The sequence below is a fragment of the Lonchura striata genome, chromosome Z (assembly GCF_046129695.1).
Source record: "Lonchura striata isolate bLonStr1 chromosome Z, bLonStr1.mat, whole genome shotgun sequence".
Classification (NCBI taxonomy): Eukaryota; Metazoa; Chordata; class Aves; order Passeriformes; family Estrildidae; genus Lonchura; species Lonchura striata.
The window spans coordinates 17,252,535-17,274,939 of record NC_134642.1 but is presented as its reverse complement, the minus strand read 5'-3'; the positions used below and the strand labels follow the sequence as shown (position 1 = coordinate 17,274,939).

Sequence of the window (22,405 nt, the reverse complement as noted above, 5' to 3'; positions counted from 1 at the left end):
ACTGACAGCTGTCAGATGGACTTTAGAAGTATGTTAAGTGATAATGATACAGAAATAACATTTCAAGGAATGGAGAAGGGAATTAGGAATTAAAGCCTCTATGTGCCCTGCCTGTCAGAGTACAAAAACAAAGCAAAAGTCTAGTTTGTTGGAATAACTTGCCTGAAAAGGATTGTTCATTCACCTGTGTATTTTGGAAGTTTTGTAATATATATTGCTGTATTAGCAGATACATTTCTCCTATACTGTATGTAAAATTATATATCCATCATTAGCACATACATAAGTCAGTTGAAATAAGAAATTTCAATACTAAGTTTTAACCATTATTTAAGCAAAACACATTAAAAAAAATATTGCTTTCAGATTACAACAGGTCAGATCTGCTAGTCTTTTAGTGTCAGACTGGAGGATTGAAATTCTTGAGAAGTATGACTTTTAAGAATAAGTTATACAGGAGGAGCCAAGAATCACTGAAAGTGCTGGTAACAAAAGAAAGTAATTAGTGCTTAGGACATGTCATTGTTTTATTGTTTTTTGGCGGTTGCAGTCAGAGTGATTTGGAGGGTTTTTTCTGGTGGACTTTTGGGGTGTTTTTTTTCCTTCTCAGCAAGAGGATTTCTTACCAGACAAAAAGATAGTCTTCTCAGTGAGAAAGCATAATTTCTTTCAGGAGTCAAATACAGTCCTTCAAATTAATCTTTAATGGGAGCCACTAAACTTGTAAGAAAATAAACATGCTAGAAAAATAATATACTTCTGACAGATCTTGTATTTATCAATAATAAAAGTGTTTTATTATAACCTGTCTACAGCATGAACCTCTGGATAGTCTCAATTCCGGTCTGCTGCTGTCCCTCCTCTCTCCCTATTTTATTATGTTAGTCTCTAAAGTGCATTCTTTTCCCCAGGTAATATTGGATAGCCAGGAAACAGTCATAGATCTGCTTTCATAGCAGTTAGTCTTTGAGAGTTTATAGACTTGCTCCCTGTATGCACCCTATGTGGGCATGGAAAAGAGTCTATACTCCTTGGTTAAAAAAAAATCAAGATCAAGTAAATCTAGAAAAGTAAGGGCTTGTTTTTCTGTCTTTTGACAATACAATGTTAGTACATTTTTTCTTTTTTCCCTGAAAATCCATGGCAATCTTTCCTTGGTTTTTAAAATATTTTCTTTCTTTTATGGTCCCTAACATCATCTAGGCTTATTTTGAGTCATGATAAAACTATATTATCCTATTTTAATTAGGTCCAGGTGGTGGTATGGAAAATCCTCTATAGTTCTGTAACTCAATGGATACTTATATACTACTTTATTTTCTGTTTCCCCTTTTTTTTTTTTTTTTTTTTTTCCTTGTTCTCTTTCATGGTCTTCCCCCCACCCAACTCTGCTTTCTTTTAACAGCTTATTTTGAAGTTTTGGTAGTGATGCAATTTAATAAAGGAAATAAAAATTAAAGGCATTTCTTCCTCAGTTAGTTGAAATTTTGGAGTAAGTGGGCAGATAGTATAAAATATCACTAGGGAAATTCATCCTCTAGTTCAGCAAGGGACATTCTGCCTTTTCATAGATACAAATTATACAACATTTTCTTCTGTAAGTGAAATTATCTTTTGACACCACATGGAAATGACAAATGTATTTATCTATTGCAAAAAACCCCATCTTATTTAGTTCATTCCAATTATAAATAGTAAGATTTCCACTTCTGAAAATGGCATTCATGTTCTGTGCTTTCATCTGTTCTTCAGTTCTTGCCTGTGGAGAAACATGTATGCATTGTACACTGTGTGCACAAGCCATGTCACATGCTCTCATGAATCAGATTGAAGTGAAACTGCTGGTGAGTGTTTGCTATATCTACAAATGGCAGTAAAGCTCTCAGTTTTGTAACAAAATGCTTCAGGATATTATTTCATCATATATACTAATGTGATATTAATGTGATGTTAATGTGATATTAATATCATAATAATGTAATTTAATGTTACAAAAAAGTGTGTGACAAAAGTATCTGGTTTTGGAGAAAAGTATCAAAAACTCACTGAAAGCATAGATAAATGCAACTTAATAGCACATGTTTTCTTTCCTCCACACTGCCAGCTCTTGGTTAGAGGCAGACCATAGCACAGTTACTTTACCTTCCTGCCAGGATTATATTGCCTTAAGAGGTTTGCTTATGGCAATAAATGAAAGTAACATGGCAGTTTTCTCTTCATGTTTAACAATTTGTCCTTAAATCTGAAATGGAAGTACAGAAGTACCCTGTAGATGCTTATTAATTGACCATATATTATATCCAATTTTTTTTCTGAAATAAAGACATAAAAACTATTTTAAAATATAGACCTGTTATAAGAGATGGAACTGGACTACATTTCAGTTTATAGGCAGACACTTGTGTATTTCAAAGCAAGATGTTTTAACTTCAGTTATACAGCTGTTTATTACTGGTGTTTTCTTTTCACCTCAATGTCTTTTTGAAAATGTACAAAGAAGTTGTAACATTGGTGTTTGCCCGGTAAGAAATAAGTCTGAACCTTCCAGCAGGAGTTTTCAGTTTGTTTCTTATTGGATTCTGTTGGATAATCTAAGTAACCCTCTAGTGGTTTTTGAAGTTCTTACATCTTAAGAAACTTCTAGAGAAGTTGCTATGGCAATATATGACAGGATGTATAGTAAAAGAGACAGCTGAAGGATTTTAAACATATCTTCAAGTGGAAAATGAGATTACACATTTAGTGGAGATAGAGTACAAGCAGCATTTGTATCTGCATTTTTAAGAAGATCATGTTTCTGTACAAATATATACCTTCCTTAGGTTAGGTTTTGTGATATTTGAACTGAATAATGGATTCTACACATAGCACTTTGCTGGACTTTTTTTACTACAGATACTGATAATTTTGTGAATGAAAGATGAAGAAAACCTGATTTATTTATCAGACAGCTCATAGGTCTCCTCTGACCTCCTCTCCTCAGTTTTAAATTCCTTAGAATTAAAAATATATTAAGAATGTACAGATCTATTAAGATAGGTCAGTAGAGGTCCTATTAGAAACTAGACACTGGACCACATTCTTAAAGACAAATGCAAAATGCTAATGGAAATTGGATGAGGAAAAACCAAAACTTTTGAAAAACAAAAACATTAAAGTCTTTTTGATACCTAGTAGGCTCAGTCTTAGTACTGCATCTTAAAACAGGTACAAAGAATTCATAGAGTCATAGAATATGCTGAGTGAAATGGAGCCATCAGGATCATCATGTCCAGCTCCTGGCCCTGCGCTTCATAAGCCTATTTTTTGTTCTTGTACATGTCCTGAAGCTTTATATAGGATTCTTCTTGAGTAATGAGCTGTAAGTAGGAATGAAAAAGGGAGTATGAATAAGGGCAGAGGGGAGAGGACATCTCTTTCATTTAAAGAGGATTATATGATTATACTTACAAATACTACTGTGGTGTTCTCTTTTGGTTTTTTTTAATTAGTAAATTAAATTAACCCATTACTCAGTCAAAATTCTATAATGCATATGTGTGCTATGTTTTGATTCTTGGCAGAAAAAATGGCTGGTGTTAAAATGCCAGTGAGTTTCTCAACAAGAAACTTTTTTCCTGCTTCTTCACTTCCATTGATAAAAAAAGGAAAGTACTGACACAGGTTTCTGCAGTTCTTCCTGTGCCTAATAAAACTTTTTGTGATGACATTTTTCCATCTACAGATTTGTCACCTTATCTTTGTTAGTAAAAGATCAACCACCTCTATGATGATACGTGAAAAATTTAATTTCTCTTAATGTCTCAGACATTGAGTCATTTTCTTCAGAGTCCTGTAAATCCCTAACCTTTTCCTCCCCAAAGTTTTCACTGAAATTTAGTCAAAAATACTTATTTTTAGTTCTATTAAAATGAAACTAATTGCTCCCATTCTGTCTTGTGAAGTAAAATGTAAGCAAGTGTTGCCTTTCCAGATTACTACCATCTGTTTCCCTTTGGGGTGGGAAATAACTAGATTTGTTTTCTATTGACAACATACTAGTAGCGCTTATGACATCACTAATGCATTTGTCTTGAAGCCTTACATAAATTGTTTTGCCCCTTCGGTGATCTGGGCTTAATTCTGGGAAATAAATGCTCTCTGGTAACAATTCTATATCCTTATTAGTTTCTGCTCATCAAATGGAACAGAACAAGATAAATGATACCTGTACTGAGGAAGATTAGAACCATCTGTCTTGCAGGAAAAAAGCCAGTTTGGTTGGTATTGGCTGACATACTGTATACTCTGCCTGATCACTCTAAAGAAACAAATTAAGTAGTTAACAAAGAGCAGATTATAATAGCTATTTCTAATATGTAATGACTACCAAAAGATGCAAAACACACTGGTTGCTGCACTAGTAGTGAGACAAATATTAATTAAAGTTATTCAGTTGAATCAATTATAACAGCATTTTTGGGGCAAAGTATCTGTGACTAGTACATATCATTGTGAATACAGTTTGCAAATTTTGTCTTGCTTGGAGGTGCACCTCCAGCTTACCTTTATATGTTTAGTCTCAATTTGTTGGAGGAATTTAGCTGACTTCAAAGAAAAAATGCCTTCTGAAGCTGCTTCCTATGATACAACAAATTTTCCATAATTCCTTTCCTCTTAGTAGAGCAAACATATCATTTTAGTCTTTTGTTAACTGCACTGAAGTAAAATTTAGTCTTTTACTTGCTTTCTATGAAATACCATTTCCTGAATGTTAAGTTTGCGAGGGGTGGGGGAAAGCTCTTATTCAGTTATTAGTCAGATATTGAAATGACTTGGTATTGTAACATTAACTCTTTGTTTTATATGTCTTGATCTATTTTCTATTCCTTGAACAGTGATACCTGCTTTTTACATAACTAGCTATTCAATTACTTTGGTTTGTCTCTATAAAGCTTGTATAAAATTTCTGAGACTTCTGAATGCTGGTAACAGTATGTTAAAACCTCACTTACTTCTGTTGATAAGATTATTAAATGCAGGTGGTGGATGCCCTTCTGCACTCTGCTGCATGTTTGTTGCTTAAAAGCCATAGAAGAAAAATAAGAATGCTGAGTTACTGCCAAGAAATTTTACCTTCATGCTTTGCTCATTAGATTGATTCTGTCCTTTGTGCAGCACAAAAATCTCACATGGATTTAAGGGCTTTTGATATTATTTTCTTCTTTATAAAGAGTGCAATTTCAGTACCTTATTGACAACAAAAGGAATATAAAGGATTTGGTGCTAATACCACCAAGGTCATGGGTTCAATCTGTGGCCATGCAGTTAAGGGTAGGGACTCAATCCTGGTGGGTCCTGTCCAGCTGTGAATATTCTGTAATTCTGTGTGATTTTTTTTCAGTGAAGTTTACATTCTGGCTTGTGGCTAATATTGTGAGACCCTTTTCTTTTTCTGATAACTCTTTGATTTGTAAATTATTTGTAATCTGTCTCTGCGTGGGGAAGCTTTAAAAATTAAGCTTTCTTTTTAAAGTGCAGTTTCTTGCAGTGCTAATCATTTTAATTGCTCTGTGTACTTGATGTGAAAAATATCTGTAAACAAGCTTTGAAGCAGCAGGATAAAACATTTAGGTCTGATTTATTATAACTGTTTGATCTAGAGGCCCATTTCCTGAGATGTCTGTGGGCATGCTGGTCATAGAACCAAGCAGACACTGCATAATTATTTTAAGTTGTCATCTCTGTATTGCACTCTGGTGGCTTACAATGGAGGTGTAGAGATAGGTATCACTATTCTATTTTTCATTTTTTTTTGCCAAAGAACCATTTGCAGCAGCTTCTTGTTTTACCTTTTGATTGGAAAGAAGGACACCAAGGATAAGTCACATGAGCTTTTAAACATTTTTCTGCTGATAAAAAAACACATGTAGCTGTACTAGCTGCACACTAACTTTCATACATGTTTTGGAAGGAATTTGCAGATTTTTTTTATGTGATTGTCACTTTTTTTTTAACTTAAGCCTTATTTTCCATTGCAGCTCTGAGTCGTCAGAAGTTAGAAGTTAGTACTTTTTAAAACACCACTTTCAGAGTGTCTGTAAGTGAAAAATAAGAAAAACTGTAAGTGAAAATAACCTATTATGGCAGAGCAACCATGGCCTATAACAGATGTATTAACCTGTTTCAAAACTGGAGAGCTCTTTTACATGAGTGTAAGGGTATCCCAAAAGTTTCTTCAAGATTCAGTTTTCTTAGATTTATATACTGGATTTCAGAACTTAAGCAGAGATGGCATTTATCTGATTACTTCTTATAAGGTAGTTAATTCCTTTCCTGTCCAAATATCTGTTTACCAGGACATCACTATAATTATGTCTTAATGATAGTGACATGAAGTATGTTCTCTATAGGTTTACTGCCATGACTGCTCTCAAGCTAAGTGCTTGTCCAGCCCAATATTTTAAACAGGTTGGGTAAAAGAGCATATCTCCCAGGAGATCTGTTAACCATATTGGATTGCAAATTGTCTCTTTATTGAGGGGTGATTACTGTGTCTTCCTCCACATAGACACATAGACTCACACAAAATATACTATTGAAATTATGTTTAATACATGTGGGCAGTGAAGAAGAGATCATTTCGCACTGGCTTTGCCTTTAATTTCTATTGAGTATTTGTACACCACCTTCCGTCCCATTTGGGGATACAAAACCAAAACCAAATTATCATCCATTCCATCTACAGCATCTGAACATGGAAGAGAGAAAACAAGCTAAGGGTCTAAAGTATGAGAAATTTCTAGTCTAGTGAAGATGTGACTTGTAATCCAGAGAGGGTTTTTTTGTAAGTTGTCAAAGTCGATTAAATTATTTCAGATGAGAATTTTCTCCCACTGGATTTTAATCAATGAAATGATGGTATAAATGCTCTTTTGTGTGGTTTGACATCATTGTCGCAGTCTGAAGAATAATCAGTAGAAATGATAAGGATGGTTACCACTGACTAGTTTATTAGCATTATCAGTTTCACAGTACTGACCTTTTCCCTCTGTGCCTCACTTCTCTTCATCTGTCATGATTCATTTTGTAACATTGATTTCCTTTTACTCTAACAGTTTCTGTGTGGCAGACTTCAAAATCCCAATCAGCCCTTACAGTTGCTCACAGTGTTGAGAAACTACCAGCTGTATTTAAAAAAAAATGGGAAAGTTATTTGTAATTGGGTCCTCTTTGAGAATGTTATAAAATTTAAAATGTCACTTGCTACTAGTACTAATTTATTTTGAAATATTATACTTAATTTTTAAAATTATGCAATCAATATTTTTTGCCAGTATAGAAATTGCTATTGTGACTTCTTTATTATTATATTAACTGTGTCTATAAAATCATGGTCTGATTGTTACAGGATACAAGTATTTGAAAGGCATGCTTGGTTGTGCACCCATGTATCCACATATCAACTTCAGCTCTCTTGTGCTATATACAGCAACCTGGCTAGGAAAATTACAGTATCTCTCTTCCTCCTGTTCTAAAGCTACACTTCAGGTTTATGTGTAGTTTTTAGTGCAAGGATGGTCACATAAATAATTTCTATTTAAGTTTTTATGGCTATGTAGATGGGCCATTTGTGTACTTAATATGAAGCAGAATTTGTTCCCTAAGACATGGCACTTGAATGTTGAATGCTGATATCTGTGATGTGCGCCTGTGGCTTGTTTTCTCAATACTCAGGTTCTCCCATCAGTAAGACTTTTCTACCTAAACTACTGCCCATCTCCTCTAAGTCTGAACTACATACTTTCTTTTTTTTCCTATTAGCTATAAAATTTTATAAAATGTTTTTCAGTAAAAATTAATACCTACTGTTCTTAATTCTTGCTTCTGTTCTGCCATAATAAGAAAAGAAGTAATTTTCAAAATTATTGTAAAGTAAGTCCTAAGACAGTAAGACTTCATGTTTTTAATAAAATCTGCATGTTAATGGATCAAAAGTCTTTCACTATCCCAGTGTGACTGACATTTTCAATAGAACACATGCGGAGGAAAATAAGACACAAGTACTAGGAAATTAACAACTGAAAATGGGATATTGATTTGAACTGCAGTCAAATATGGTTTGGTTTTCTTTCATCTAATTTCAAGTTATTTTTTGTGGTAGAGTCCTGAGTCGTTTCCTATATACATATATTTTCAAATCCTGACTCCTTAAGGTCAACTTAAGGCAGTTGCTTAAGGCACTGTTTTTTGACTTAAGATCTACCAAGATCTAGTTGTTTGGCAGTTTAAGGCCAGCACATCAGGATACCTTGGTCATTCAAAACTATTCAAGCTCCAGATATTAATTTAAGACAGTCATGTTAAATGGATAAGCATAAGGCTATTGTACATTAATTGTTTTAATTTTTAAAAGACTTGTTTAGAGGAGTTACCTGAGTGCCCATGTAGGTGTTTCATTTTGACACTTAGAGCATCCAAAATTTATTTAAAGGTATATACTCTTTTACAGTCAAGCATTGCTTTTAAACCTATTTAACTGTTCAGATGTTAGGTCTGGACATGCTAAAGCAGTTTCTGGTTGCACAGGATAGGCACGTGCCCTGCTTTTTGTTGGCTTTGTCAGAATATGCCAGAGAGGTGTTCCCTGCTGTGCTATACAGTGGCTACAGAGCTCGCTGAAAAGAGCTCAGGTGTACTCCAAACTGGTTTTCTACAGTTATTCTGTTAAGTTTAAGTCATGTGATGAAACAGTATTTAGTAGGACAACTTTGGCCATAATTGTTCAATTTTTCCTTTTCCTTAAGGAGAATTTGAAATCCAGTGGGATCAGTGTGGAATTGCCCTGGAACACTTAGAACACTTAGACTAATTCTCTTCATTACTCAGATTCCTGTTGTAATCCTAACAGCTACAGTACTGTAGCCTTTTCTTTTGCAAGATGAAACTATGACAAGTAACAAAACTGATCTTGAAAATGGAAAGCATGAATGAAGATTATTTTGGAATAAAGGAGTACAGAACAAAAGGAACTTCTGGCATTTGAGAGACATTATCCTGAGTTTGGCACATAGGTTCAAAGGTGTTTTGGAGCACATGTTCATGTTCTGTATAAATTATGACTAAATAAAAATTGGTTTATAAATCTCTGCATCAGTACTGTAGCTTACTTAGGATCACCAACACTCATCTCAAGGCTTTCAACTTACATTGTAAGTTTATGGACAAAATAGGTCTTGTAAACTATTCGTTGTCATATCATAAAACTTCAATAACAGTAAGAATTAAATTATTCTTTTAGCCAAATACCACTAGACCTTATTTTTATTCCCTTCTGTGGATTAGTATTCCTCAGAAACCATTGCTCCTTGGCTGTCACATTTCGCCATGTAAAAAGAGAATGTTCATAAGATTTCTAATGCTCTAAGATTCATAATTCTAAAACTTCCCTCTAACATATCTTTTTAAAAGAAATTAACTTAAATATGGTATTATGTTTCATCTGGTTTAAATTTTACATCTACATAGAAGAAGCTTGCTCAAAGAAAAGGAATTACAGGCATTTTTCTTTACATTTTATTCCACCACTTATTTTTTTGATGGAGAAAGTTGAGGATTGTTTCTTTCAAGTGAAAGAAAAAACATCTAGTTTAAAAAGAATATGAAAAATATTTGATAATGTTATCTGGCTGCTGTCTATAATATAGAAACAAGTAATTTTCAATTATAGTAGGTTATTTATATGAACTACTTGTAGACATACATGGAAGTACCCTTGGGCTTCTGGAAGTTGATATGACAGTCTCCTGCAGTATGGTGTTTGTTTAAATTTATTGTTTGTGACTTATATTTTTCTTTCAGCACTTGGATTTTAAAGAGCTGTCAAAGTATAACTAGTGTGAGGGGGTTTTTGTTGGGGTTTTTTCAGGGTTTTTTGTGTGTGTGTGTATTTGTTTTTATCACGTTAGATCCTTTAGTTTACTTTTGTAAGTTTGAACTTACAGCCTTCTTTTTATACTATACTTGCTTCTTTCTAAACACTGGGCATGTTACATTGTCTGTTTTTCTTCTTCTCCATTGTTCCCTTTTTGCACAACAATCCTTGTCCCACTTCCTTACCATGTGCTTCTTCAAATTGAAGCTCATTTAAGGTAATACTGTGCATCTTGGAAGCACAGGTCCTTATCTGTGCTGACAGGCAAACAAAGGATCTCTTAATACTTTTCACATATGTGGAAACTACATCTATAATCACCCTAAAGATGAAAATATAGTCATTAAATGGATATTACATGTCATTATTTTATCTTATCACGTCAGCCCTCAGCAATTTACCAGGCTTAGGATATTTGGGACCAAAATGGGTGTAATTAATGCCAGTGTACTTGTTTATTTTAGAATTTCCAACTGTCTTGTAGGTAACAAAATAAAATCTAATTATTTTGATATTTTATTAAGTGGTTTGTCAGCCATTATATAATTATTTCTTATTAAAAAAAGAAAATCAAAACAAAGCAATCTGAAAATTATGGCTATCAGAAAGGTAAAGCCTGTTGATATTTTTTGTGAGAACAACAATTGAAATGTAAGTCTTGAGGAAGAGAAACAGATGAAATAGTGCTGTGAGACTATAGTGAATGTTGTTTTTCCTACTGTGTACAATTATATGTAATTAGATCTGTCCTTTTTTCATTATGCTGTCTCAAAATTATTTCTACCTATCTAGGTACTGAATGAACTTGTAAATAAGATAGCAAGATCAACATAGTCTGAAGAAATAATTAGTAACAATTTAACAGAAATTGTTCTGTTCAGGCTAAATCAATAGTAAGGGAGGTGAATAAATGGGTGGAAACCTTAAGTAATTACAAATCCTTTAAATTATTCTTGAATTAGAAAGCAGGAGAAAAGAACATATTTAATTACATTTAGAGATTCATTAAAAGAAAACTTTCTGAATTCAGTCTTTGTTCTTTCTTCCCTGGAATACACTCATTTAAGCAGCTGGTATTCTGTTTTCTGTACCTTGTTGAACTTCTCATCCAGCTTGGTTAGCTGGCCTAAACATACAAACCCAGGTGTTCAATTTTTTCCCCACAAGATGAATTATAAACATTGCTGTGAAGAAGACTTCTTGTTCTGTTAACTAACTTCTCCACTTTGGTTTGAGACTGCTTATTTTGGCAAAATTATTATTTTTTCATCACTCAAAGGAAATTTTTTTGTGTTCTGTATAGTTGAGAGAAACTTTTGAGAAATAGTGAATTTACCTTGCTTAATGAAAATATACCAGTAGGTTTAGATGGGACATGTAATTAAAAAAAAATAAATCTAATAATCTGTTTTTTTTATTCTTCTGTACCATAGAAAGTTCTTCCTGGACATGTGACTATATTGACTAGATTGTACTTTTTTACTGTTTTTAATTTTTGTTACAGAAGTATTTCCTTGTGGACTTTTGATATGTATTCATAATCTGTAAAAGATCTGTTGTCTTCACAGTGCTTTTCTGTATTTGCAACTGTGGTATTGCAGAAGAGTTATTAGCTTTATTATGCATCATGAGGAAGAGGAAATCCTCAAAGGGCAAAGAGGTGTCAAGATTGACTCTAAAATTATTACGACTAAATTAGAATTAAGCAGAATGAATTGGGGAAGCAGGTACTCTATAAATCACCATGGATTTATCACGCATGGAAATGCGAAGGTCAGAGAATCTAGAGAGTCCTCCTGAGACTTGGGTCCCACTCAAAACCTAACACTTCAATTTTAGTTGTCTGGACCTTGAGAAGCACAATGAGAAAGTTTCTGCATAAAAACATTTGCTAATTGACCTAAATGTTTTTTGGTAGAATCTATTACTGAAGAAGGCCATTCTCAATCAAAAGCCATGAAAGATTGCCTTCTTAGTTAGTGTTTTGGATTTATAGACCACTGTGAGATTGAGTTAATCTTTAAAATAAATGGATGACTTAATTTTGTTTAACTAGTCTCCCTTTAGCTGGAAAGGCAACTAGCACTGCAGAACCTGATGAGAGAGAGACAAACAGCCATGCAGATTGCTTGGACACAAGAATTTCTCAAATATTTTGGGACATTTTTTGGACTTGCTGCTGTAGTTTTAACAACTGGGTATAAAGTTTATTCCCTAAAAGAAAATATGTTACATTATATATTTCTATTTTTCTGGGTCTTGGTTTTGCACTAAAAGTAGTTATTTTTATCTAGTGGTTGCTCAGAGATTGATCAAATGACAAATGGACTCTGAATTCTGTTTGCTTTGAATGTGCACTGGTTATGTCTCTACTGCAGATTTATTTAAAATCAGAGACATGAGCTGACAATAAAATGGCAGTAAAATATCTGAAATACAAGAAGTCCAGTGCAAAGTAAAAGTTGTATGTGGAAGAGGAGAGAGTATTTAAATGCCATGCTATTTTCTTGTCTGTACTGAGATTTAATGAACTGTTAGTGAGTTGCACATCCTCCATCTGAATTTTTTTAATGCAGTGAACAAGTGGGCATATTCTCAAGTCTACTCACTTAAATTTGAATCAACTGACCCAAGGAAAAAAGAAACCTGGCTGATAAAGCTATATTGCATAGGGAAGAACTTGCCCTAAAGTACTTTTTGTTGATAATGTTTTCTTGGGCTGTAATCTGTTTAGAGGAAATCAGGAAACATTTGCGGTTTTGTGTATATAGTGAAGATTAAATGCACCTTATGCATTATGGTTTCTCTGTAGCATTTGGAAATGAACATAGAATCCACATTGTTTAGATGGCACTGCACATGCATACTAGATTATCACATACTAGATTATCACATAATTATTAGATTATCACATATTTGTTAGGTAATTTCAAAAATTACTACTGTATTTTAAAAATATTCTTGGGTTGAGAAAGGAGGCAACCAGAAGCCAATGTTTCTGAGGAAATAAAGATTTGGTCTATTAGAGATTAAAGATTTTTAGAAGGATACACAAGTCTTAGACAGTCAAGGTCAAGTGCTGATGTGCTGAATATCCTAATTTTTTTTTTCTGGCACAGAGTAATAAAAAGGAAGAATCCAGCAGTTTTGCTGCCAGTACTTCCCTTAAGCTTTGTATTTTCCTATCATTATGATATGGGCTATGGGACACTACTGCAAAGGATTAAAGGTGTGTAAGTCTGTCCTGTTCTCTCAGAGAATCAAGCTTCAGATAATCTGTTACTTTTTTTTTTTTAAATGGCTGGGAGAAAACTTATAATAGATATTTGATGGATTTTTGACAGAAGTATGTCTCATTTTTTTCCATCTGTTGAAGTCAGATATTTTGCTAGTCAAGGGTACTTACTATACTTTTACAGCATTTCTTTTCAGTTAAGGCTATCATTTACTCTTCATGTTTCAAAATATTTGAATTCTAAGGTTATAAACACAGTTGATGTAAGAACCGAGTAACTGGGAGAAATGACAGATGTAGTGTAGAATATAGATTTACTTCTGTATTCTACTCCGCTGCTGTTTTTCTGGGAAAAGGGTTAGGGATGATAATATAAAGGAATACAGACATGAATCATGGCCTTACACCTTCATGACCAAATACAGTCATCGGGTGATGATCTTACTGCAGTCCTCCAAAGACTGAAGAAAGGTAAGCCCTGGAAAGTGGGGTCTTGCCTCACAGTTGTCCCTTGTCTAAGTGATTAAATTATATACATTTTGTTGAAGTTTATGGAGATGCATTTGTGTTATCTGTGATTCCTAGTGCAGGAGACTGACTCAGTGAATGTTGAGTGTAAGTAAAAACAGCATCAGGCATTGGCTTGTCACCTGCACAAATTCACTTATTTAACTAGCTTGGTTGTCTTTTCTGTACAACAATACTGAAACAAAATAAAAATCTGTTTCAGCACTTAGTCTTCAGCCTCCAGATCTAACACACAGGTTTCCTAACTCTGTATGCTTCACTGAAAACAGTGGTAGGTTAATTAGACAAAATATGCTGTAGTTCCTGCTGCCTGCAGGTGTAAATACATTTAGGTGATGCAGGATTGCATGCCTGTGAACATTTCCCCAACAGCATTAAACAAACTTCTCTGCATTTTAATATGAAGAGTCACTTAAGCATAGGGAAGAAAGGGTAGTCCTTGGAAATCAAACTGTTGAAAAGGAGATTAGTACACACAGAGCAGAATTAGTATTTGGAATTTAGGATTTATATGTAATGTGTTTTCTGTGAACCATGTGGTCCTGTATAGGTTGAAGAGGGGCAATGTGGTATCCTATTGATTTCCAAATAGGAAAAGTCATCTGCAGCACTTTAGATCTGTTAGAAGAACTCCAGCATTATGCAAGGCTTGTGAAAATGTTTTTCAGAAAAGAAACTGTGGAACCAAATAGAAAATAAAATTTTCTATTAGAAACATCAAGTTTCTAACATCAAATTGGAACATCAAGTTTTATCAACTAGAAACACCAAGTGAGGTTTCCTAGTATCATGGCATGGTTGAGGTTGTAAGGAATCTCTGAAGGTTGTCTGGTCCAAGCCCCCTGCTCAGACAGGATCATCCATAGCCAATTGCCCAGGAAAATGTCCAAAAGGCTTTTGAATATATCCAGGGATGCATATTTCACAACCTTAGTATGAATAGAGTACAGATGGGAAGGTGCAGGAAAATAATAACCCCTGTGGAAATTTGCATGTAATTCAGATCACTTCTGGAAAGGGAACTTCTGTACTTATACTGAAGAGCTAAAATTATTAGGGAATGACAAACTGCCTTATAAGAAAAAAAAAAAAAAAGAAGATTAATTTGTATAGCTTTGTAAAAAGATGTGAGAGATTTGGGTCTACAGATCCTACTTACAGGATAGGATAAAGAAAAGTAAGGAAATTAAACTCATTACCAATATCAGCACTGGATTAAAAGGAAGTAGAATAGCCTGGATGAATCTGGTCTGGAAATCAAGTTCAGGAGTTCATTTTTATTTTATGGTTAAAATTACATAGTTGAATAGAAGGTTTTATGACACAATTGACCTGCCGCCACAATGCTTATTCTGAATACGCAACAGATCCCCATGTTCATTCCCATACCTTTGCAACCAGTTCTCTGCTTTTCTGTTTATTCTGTTGGTGCTTAATCTCTCTGGTGTAATAATGAATGTATGCATGATTCCCTTCACTGTTCTTACTTTAAATGATCTCTTTCTTCCAGGGTATACTTGTCATCAACCTCATAGCTAATTCCTTCTCCTAAAATAATCTGCATGGTGAACCTTATATCTAAACTAATTTAATCACATAACATCTGCATCTACTGCCTTTCATCCTTTGGCATCATTTTTTGCCCCTGAAAGGTTTCATTGTTTCTCTTTCATTAGGCATTCTGTTTCTGATCTTGCTTACAGTTAATTTTTTCTTCTGTCTCTAGCCTACTTGACCAAAAATTATCTCATTATTTTAGTATTCTTCCACACTGAAATATTGGAAGGGTATTTTTTCCTGCTTTATATCTTGGGCTAATTAAAACCCAAAACTGAAGATACAGGGGGAAATACCTCTTTCGGGTTCTGCTTGTGCTGTTGGAAAGCCCTAAGTTTCCAGTGTATCAGGACCTAATCTTTTGGGTATGTCAGGGTTACAGAACAACTGTCAAACTGTCTTTTCTAAACCTCTGAGGACACAATCAACCTGCTGTTCTGTGTTCTTGGCCTTGCTGTTTGTTTTTCCTCCTAGTCCAGGCATATAATGCTGGTGTTTTCCACACAAATTATTAGAGGAGGGTATGGATTTTATGGCCAGCCTCTAATTGCATAGAACTTCTCCACTAAGCAATGGCTACCTTTTCTGAGATTTAGATAGCTGAGTCCTTGTATCCTGAGCAGTCAGTGGGGCAATGTCCTCTAGTACATGTGAGGGACAAGCATAGAGATTTGTCTATCTATGTATCTATCCCCAAGATCCCTTGCTATTTCATAATCAGATGCTATATGCAACTGACTGATGTTGTGGGAGTGGTAACCATTGTTGGATATTACTGATGGTCCCAGGCACTGTAGTACTACAAAACTTACAGCTGGGAGATGTCAGCACTCAGACCTGTTTTATAGAATGACCATAATCCTGACTGCACTGCAATATTTAGTCAGGCTGATCACACATAAATACAGTTTCAAACCACTGCTATAAGAATCATAAAGCTGGGATTTAAGACATGGATAAACAAGATTATTAGCATTGTGCCAAATGGCATCAGCCAAAACAAATGCATTCTTTGCCTAATCTTCATTTCTTCTTGTATCACAATCAGACTACCACAACCTATGTAAGATGTTCAGTCTGTATCTTTGTTTTTTGGATTCTCCGTCCTAGATGTTTTCATTCCAGCCTTACCCAGAGCAATCTGCACTCTAAAACTTTTTCCTGCTATGCTTCATGTTTAGGTAACTGCCTTAGCAAAGATTTTGTGAGCAGTGGGCCTTGAGCAATGCTTCTTCAAGACCTGTGCTGCCCAAATTCTGACACCTTTTAGGCTAGTCCTGAGGCACGAAGAAAGATTGTGCCCAAATATGATACATCTGTGACTCTGTACAAGTTTACTTGTTAAAGCTTATGTACACCTTCTTCTCAGATTCCTAATTACCCCACCAATCCAAAATTCCTCAGAGACAACTTGGTATATTGACATCAGATTATTTATAAAATACATAGCTATTTTCCTAATGTGGTCCAAACAAGAATGGTTAAATCAGTTTCTTAAGTTTTTTCCCTTCTTTGCTTTCTAGTGTAAGACTGAGAAAATTGACCCTTTTTATGCTTTAATTTCTTTTTTTCCTCTTTTTCTTTTCCTTTTTTAATTTTTTTTTAAGGTGAAGAAGAGAACATACTTGACACACAGAGCACTTTGTTGGAATTGCCTAAAGAACCTCTCACATATAAAGATTTGTAGAAAATCAGAATATCTCAGAGCAATTTCTTCATTGAAATCAGGAAGATGGTATTAAAGCCACATATCTGAAATGTGATTGTAATACTGCATTTTAACATAATTAAATAATCAGAAAATTGATAAGATTATGAGCTCTTATAAAATCAAAATTTAATGGATTTTTAAAAAATGCAATTTTTAAAGCAATTGGTTCCATATTATATTTATCTCTTAAAAATATTCATTGTTCTGTAGTATATTTTCCTTGTTTATAATGAAATATTGAATTTGCATTGTTTATTCAGAGTCTGAAAATAACTTTCACCTGTATTAAAAAAGTCTAGTAGTGACCAAACTCAGTATAACCAATAAAGATATAGTAATTGGTAGTTCTAAGTTTGTACAAATGTATAAATTATATAAATAAATATATACAATTTTCAAATACATTTCAGTATACACAGCTCAATTTGAAATCAGGAGCAGGCAGTTAATTTCTTTGAAAAATAAGACACTTTTTATTTGCCGTCCTTTAGGCAGTGAACTCACCATTTCTGCTTCAAGTTCTGGAATAAACAGCTTTTATCAGTAGTAGGTTCAGAAGTAAGCTCATAACTTACTAACTGTGTGTTTTACTCTTAGGGAAAACTGTGTTAAAGTATGAGGAGAGATAGCTTCTGAAAAAGAGGAAACAAATTATGTAGCTATTTCCTGAATCTTTTTCATGCATGTTCAACATTCTGAAATTCAGGATAATTTGTTTTTTGATAATTGAAATCAGAATTTCACTACTAAGATGAATATTAACTTAGGCTAAAAGCAAGAAAAATTATTAATGTATGTTTTTGTAATGAGTAGATCCAAGTGACCTTACAAGTACTGAAAAACTGAGTGATTTTTCACATGCCTTTACTCTAACATGGTATATCCCAGGAGTATAGTTTTAGTATACTTTAATGTTCTGATGTCACACTTGGAAAAATTGTTTTTGTATTGGAAATCTTGTTTAGAAACAGATTATTTTGTGGTTTGGATGGAAATTCTTCTAGCATTAATCTAATTGTGGAACGAAAAACAAATGCTCAAAGGCATCCAAAAATGAATTAAGCCAAAGTCTATATTGACAATTTGTTGACTTAAAAATTAAATTTCAGCTGGAGATAATATCCCAAATATGATTTTGAAGACTACTTAACTAAACTTAGATTATTGTTACAATAAGACAGGCAAATATATCTTGAAACAAAAGCTTCTCAATGCAGAAGAAATTAATAGCACAGTTTCCACAGTTTGACTTCTGAAAGTGCATTAACTTCTGCAGTCACTTCCGTAATTGGTTCTGTCCCCTGCATGTTAACAATGCATACAGTCTGTAACTGGTCTCAAACATTATGTGTTTTAATGGTCAGTGTAATAAAATGAACACAAGTACTTTCTTCTTTTCCTTTGAATAACAGGGCATTTGCTATGTTTCCTCCAAGTTCTGAAGTCCATCTTCCTTTAATTTTGAAGAAGTCTTGTATGTTTTGATGTCTGTTGTCTACTGATACTCTTCCTTCCAAAAAAGAAGGGTATTTCCATGTTTCCATCTGTGCCTTTTAGCCCACATTTTAATCCTATGAAAGACATTTTCACAAGAGAATGGTTTTAACAGACCATACAAGAGTTTTACTTATAAATCTTAGAAAATTAGGAAATACTCTAATCGTATCCACTGTGAATTAGGAATCAATACCTCTGTGCTTATGACAGATTCCTGACTAGGTGTTTGATCAAAAGCCAGTGTTAAAGGGAGCAAAATCCCTCACCTGGTCTAGGTAGCAGTTTTGGGGCATAATAGGGTAGCTATATATTAGTCCATCCAAACTAAATTTGATTTTTTTTCTCCCGAAGTTTGAACTTAGATCAATAATGTTAGTCTATTGTAAGGCTCCACACTAAAATGTGACAGGAATGGGGTAAGTTTAATCCAGTATTACACAGTATCAGTGAAATTTACCAAATTTATTAAGGAAAAGGCTCTAAGAAAGATGGTCTAACCCAGAAATAGATTTAGATGGGCTATATAGAATGTGCCAAAAATCACCAAGGAGTTAAGGGTTATTCATCTTTATTGTCCTTATTTTTTACTGTTTGCTTTTGCTTTTTGAAAAAATGCATGGTTTTGTTTGAAGATGCTCATTCTTTGTTGCAGAGCTAGTTTATTCTACTGCCTGTGCATTAATCAAAATGCTTGCATGTGCTGTGCACAGTCATATCTGTAACACAGTGACAGATAAAAATAATTGAGTGGTATAACTTCCTTCAGAAGACAGTGAAAGAAAACCGGGGCTTAGGAGTGACAAGGTTTACTTTGGGGAAATACATGTTTACAGCGTAAGTTGCCCATATTCATCATATTTGTTATAGAAATAAATAAAGCGCCTAAAACATCCTGCTCCTTTCTGTCATTTGTGCTCAAGTGGCCTCAGCTGTTAGACTTGCTTTAATACATCACAACTGTCTTTGTTTCCATGAATCACTGGGGGAAAAAAGGAGAGCAATTCCAGGGGGGGCCTGTTCTGGCCTGAAGGCACTACTCTTACCACCTTAATTCTGTTGGGTTTTTCGGATTATTATGTCTGATAGCCATACATCCTGAATCAGTATCATTTGGAGCAGGATTGTTCTGGAAAAGGGAGAGTCAGTCATGATTAGGATGCCAAAATTAAGCTGTTTGTGTTTTAATTATAGGTATGAACCCCAAGGAAGTGCATGCCACCTGCAAGCCACAAGTGCTTCCACCTCACTCTTGTTTATCTGGTTGTGATAGTATATATGAGCATTGAGGAGAAACAAGCAAACTCACTTTGGAGAGTCCAGTTTGGGCTCCTTCCTACAATAAGGAAAGTTGAAAAGCATGGCCCCTTCCTACATTCTTTGGAGTTATTTTATTGCTGACTGCATGTTGCTGCTCTTAAAAGAAATTTCTTCTTCTGGATTTCTTTTTCAATTATGAGTTTTCTTGAGATTGAACTGTTTTCTAAACTGCACAATCCTCTAATGAAGGCAACTGGATAATGTTCGTGCTTGGTCATCAATAACATCGATGCAGTGGTATTTCCTATTTGTTGCAGAATCCTGTATGGTATTAAACAAACTTTAAAAATACTTTAAATTCATGTTTGGACATCTTTCAAAAACTAAGTTGTTCTTGCAGCAGTGAATTGCATTAATTTGAAATTAAGTCTCTGGAAAATACCTAATGAAATCAGTAAGTTTTTGTCTTACTGCTGACTTTCTTTGTCTGACATTTGGGAGTCATAGGAATAAGGCTTTAATTCAAGGTATTCAAGGCTACTGAGATATTGTTAAAGGATATCTTTTTTATTTAGACCCCAGTTTCCATGAAACCTCCTTTACCTTCTATAAACTTTGCTATTTTTCAACAGATTAATAATTTAGTGCAAGGAGGTAAGTAGTACAATTATCTTTACCTTTTTATAAGAAATAAAAAGATAAAAATACTTGCATTGAGCCAGTACACTGGATGTACTTGCCTTGAAACATCCTATAGATCATGAATGGAAATTAGTTTCTTTACTCCGCTGTTGTTTTTTCTTCTTTATAAAACAAACAGTAGGAAGTCATATAGTTACTTCAGATTTGTTAAATTTATATTCTTAATCTTCTTCTGCATGTTTTGTTCTGAATAGTAGTTTTTCTAATCACTCAGGAGGTACTACCCTTCTTGCCTTGTCCGGATAGTGCTTTTTCACATTACTACAGCTTTTCAGACACTGAAAAAACAACTGTCATCTAGAAGACTACTTAAAGTCCTCACAGAAGTCCACTTGATGTGATGGTATTTTCAGAAAAAGTCCAACAAAATCAGAGACCAACAAAATCAAGGTGCTGCTCTCAAAATTCAAGTTGTAATTACCCCTGCACAACTTCTGTCCGTAACAGTATAGTAGGTAAGACTTCAACTGAGGGAGGAACAGATCAAGGTTTTGTTCTTCAGGAATTTCAGATTAGCCAGCTTCCACTTCTGCAGATTGCATCCTAGCAGCATTCTGGATGACGGTGCCTACTGTTGAAGTGGTATCACTGTTTGAACACTTAAGACTGGACCAAAAAGAAAACTATCTGGGTTTTGGCTGGGGAAAATTTAAATTTTTAGTTTAGTTGGGGTAGATCTTAATTTTTTTGGTGGCTGGTATCAGTCTGTGTTTTGGATTTGTGCTGAACACAGGGTTAATAATAGAGAGATGATTTTGTTATTGCTGAACAGATAAGAGCCAAGGCCCTTTCTGCTTTTGATACTGCCACACTGGTGAGGGGTCTGCGGGTGCTTGTGAGGAGATAGAGTCAGGGCAGATGACCCAAAATGTCTAAAGGGATATCATGCTGGTATATGAAGTGGAGAAGGAGGGTACATTTGGAGCCACAGCATTTGTCTTCCCAAGATGGCTGAACACCTGTGTACCCACAGGAAGCACTGAATCAATTCCTATTTTTCTTTGCTTTTGTGTGCAGGTTTTGTTTTCCCTGTTAAATTGCCATGACTTTTCTCAGTTTTCTAAGTCTTTCCCCAGTCATACTAATGTGGGAATGAGCAAGTGGCTGTTTGGAGCTTGGTGGTTGGCTGGGGTTAAACACAACAACTTTGTTCACTATTTTAGCCCTCCACAGCCTTGTTCTAGATCCAGCTCAGTGTAAAACACCCAAGTCCTCCTTGAAGAGGAAACTGGAGACTGTAACTTCTCTGCCAGCACAAGTGAATCATACACCTTTGTACACTAGTCTGTGTATATGTCTTCTCTCTGCTCTCCTAGATTGAGTTTTGATGGATTTTTTTATATGCCAACAATAGTCAAGGGTTTAAAAGCATAGCCTTCATGTGAAAGGATCTATAGACAACAGTTTCAAGGTATTTTAAGAGAGATTAACTTCTCTGGTTCTTCACAGTATGACTTCTTATAAAAACTCCTTGTCCTATTGTACTGGGGAAAAAAACCCAAAAAACAACCAAGCCGACAAACAAATCCAGAAGTAAAGTTTACTTTCACAGAGTGCATAGCTCTGCATGGACTCTAAAGACCACTACCCTCGTCAGCAAGAGCCTGCTGGGCCCTATTCAGGAGGCACCCAGATGTGGAGCTCCAAATCTCTAGGATGCTCACACTGGAGCCAGGGTATCTCTGACACTGATGCCTATGGCTGCCACTGAACTCAGGCCTCCAGTACAACAAACCTGAGAGGAATTCAGGCTTTGAAATCCCCCTTCAAGTATCCACAGCTGAAGTACTTCCTTGAAAGTGCATTTCTTTTACTTCACTTGTTTCTGTCTTTTTATGTCAGACAACATTTTTAGGACACAGAGGTAGTTACGGAGATTCCAGACCTACAACGGCAAAACCACTCGAAATGAAGTTTCTCAGTTTTTCAAAGCCTGGATTCCTCTCCGGGTAACTGTGGGCCAGGAGCTCGAGGAGGGAGCCCGAAATCGAGGCGCGGCGGTGTG

The 22,405-nt window shown here is 34.8% G+C and overlaps 1 protein-coding gene across 1 annotated transcript; it reads left to right on the top strand.

Annotated features, from left to right (window-relative positions):
- Window positions 1-1,802: 1,802 nt before the first annotated feature.
- PLGRKT (plasminogen receptor with a C-terminal lysine) lies at window positions 1,803-22,353 on the top strand. The gene is given in 5 exon segments (XM_077790382.1): window positions 1,803-1,844; window positions 11,981-12,111; window positions 13,033-13,142; window positions 16,841-16,968; window positions 22,243-22,353. Coding segments are annotated over 5 exon segments (522 nt in total).
- The last annotated feature ends 52 nt before the right edge of the window (window positions 22,354-22,405 follow it).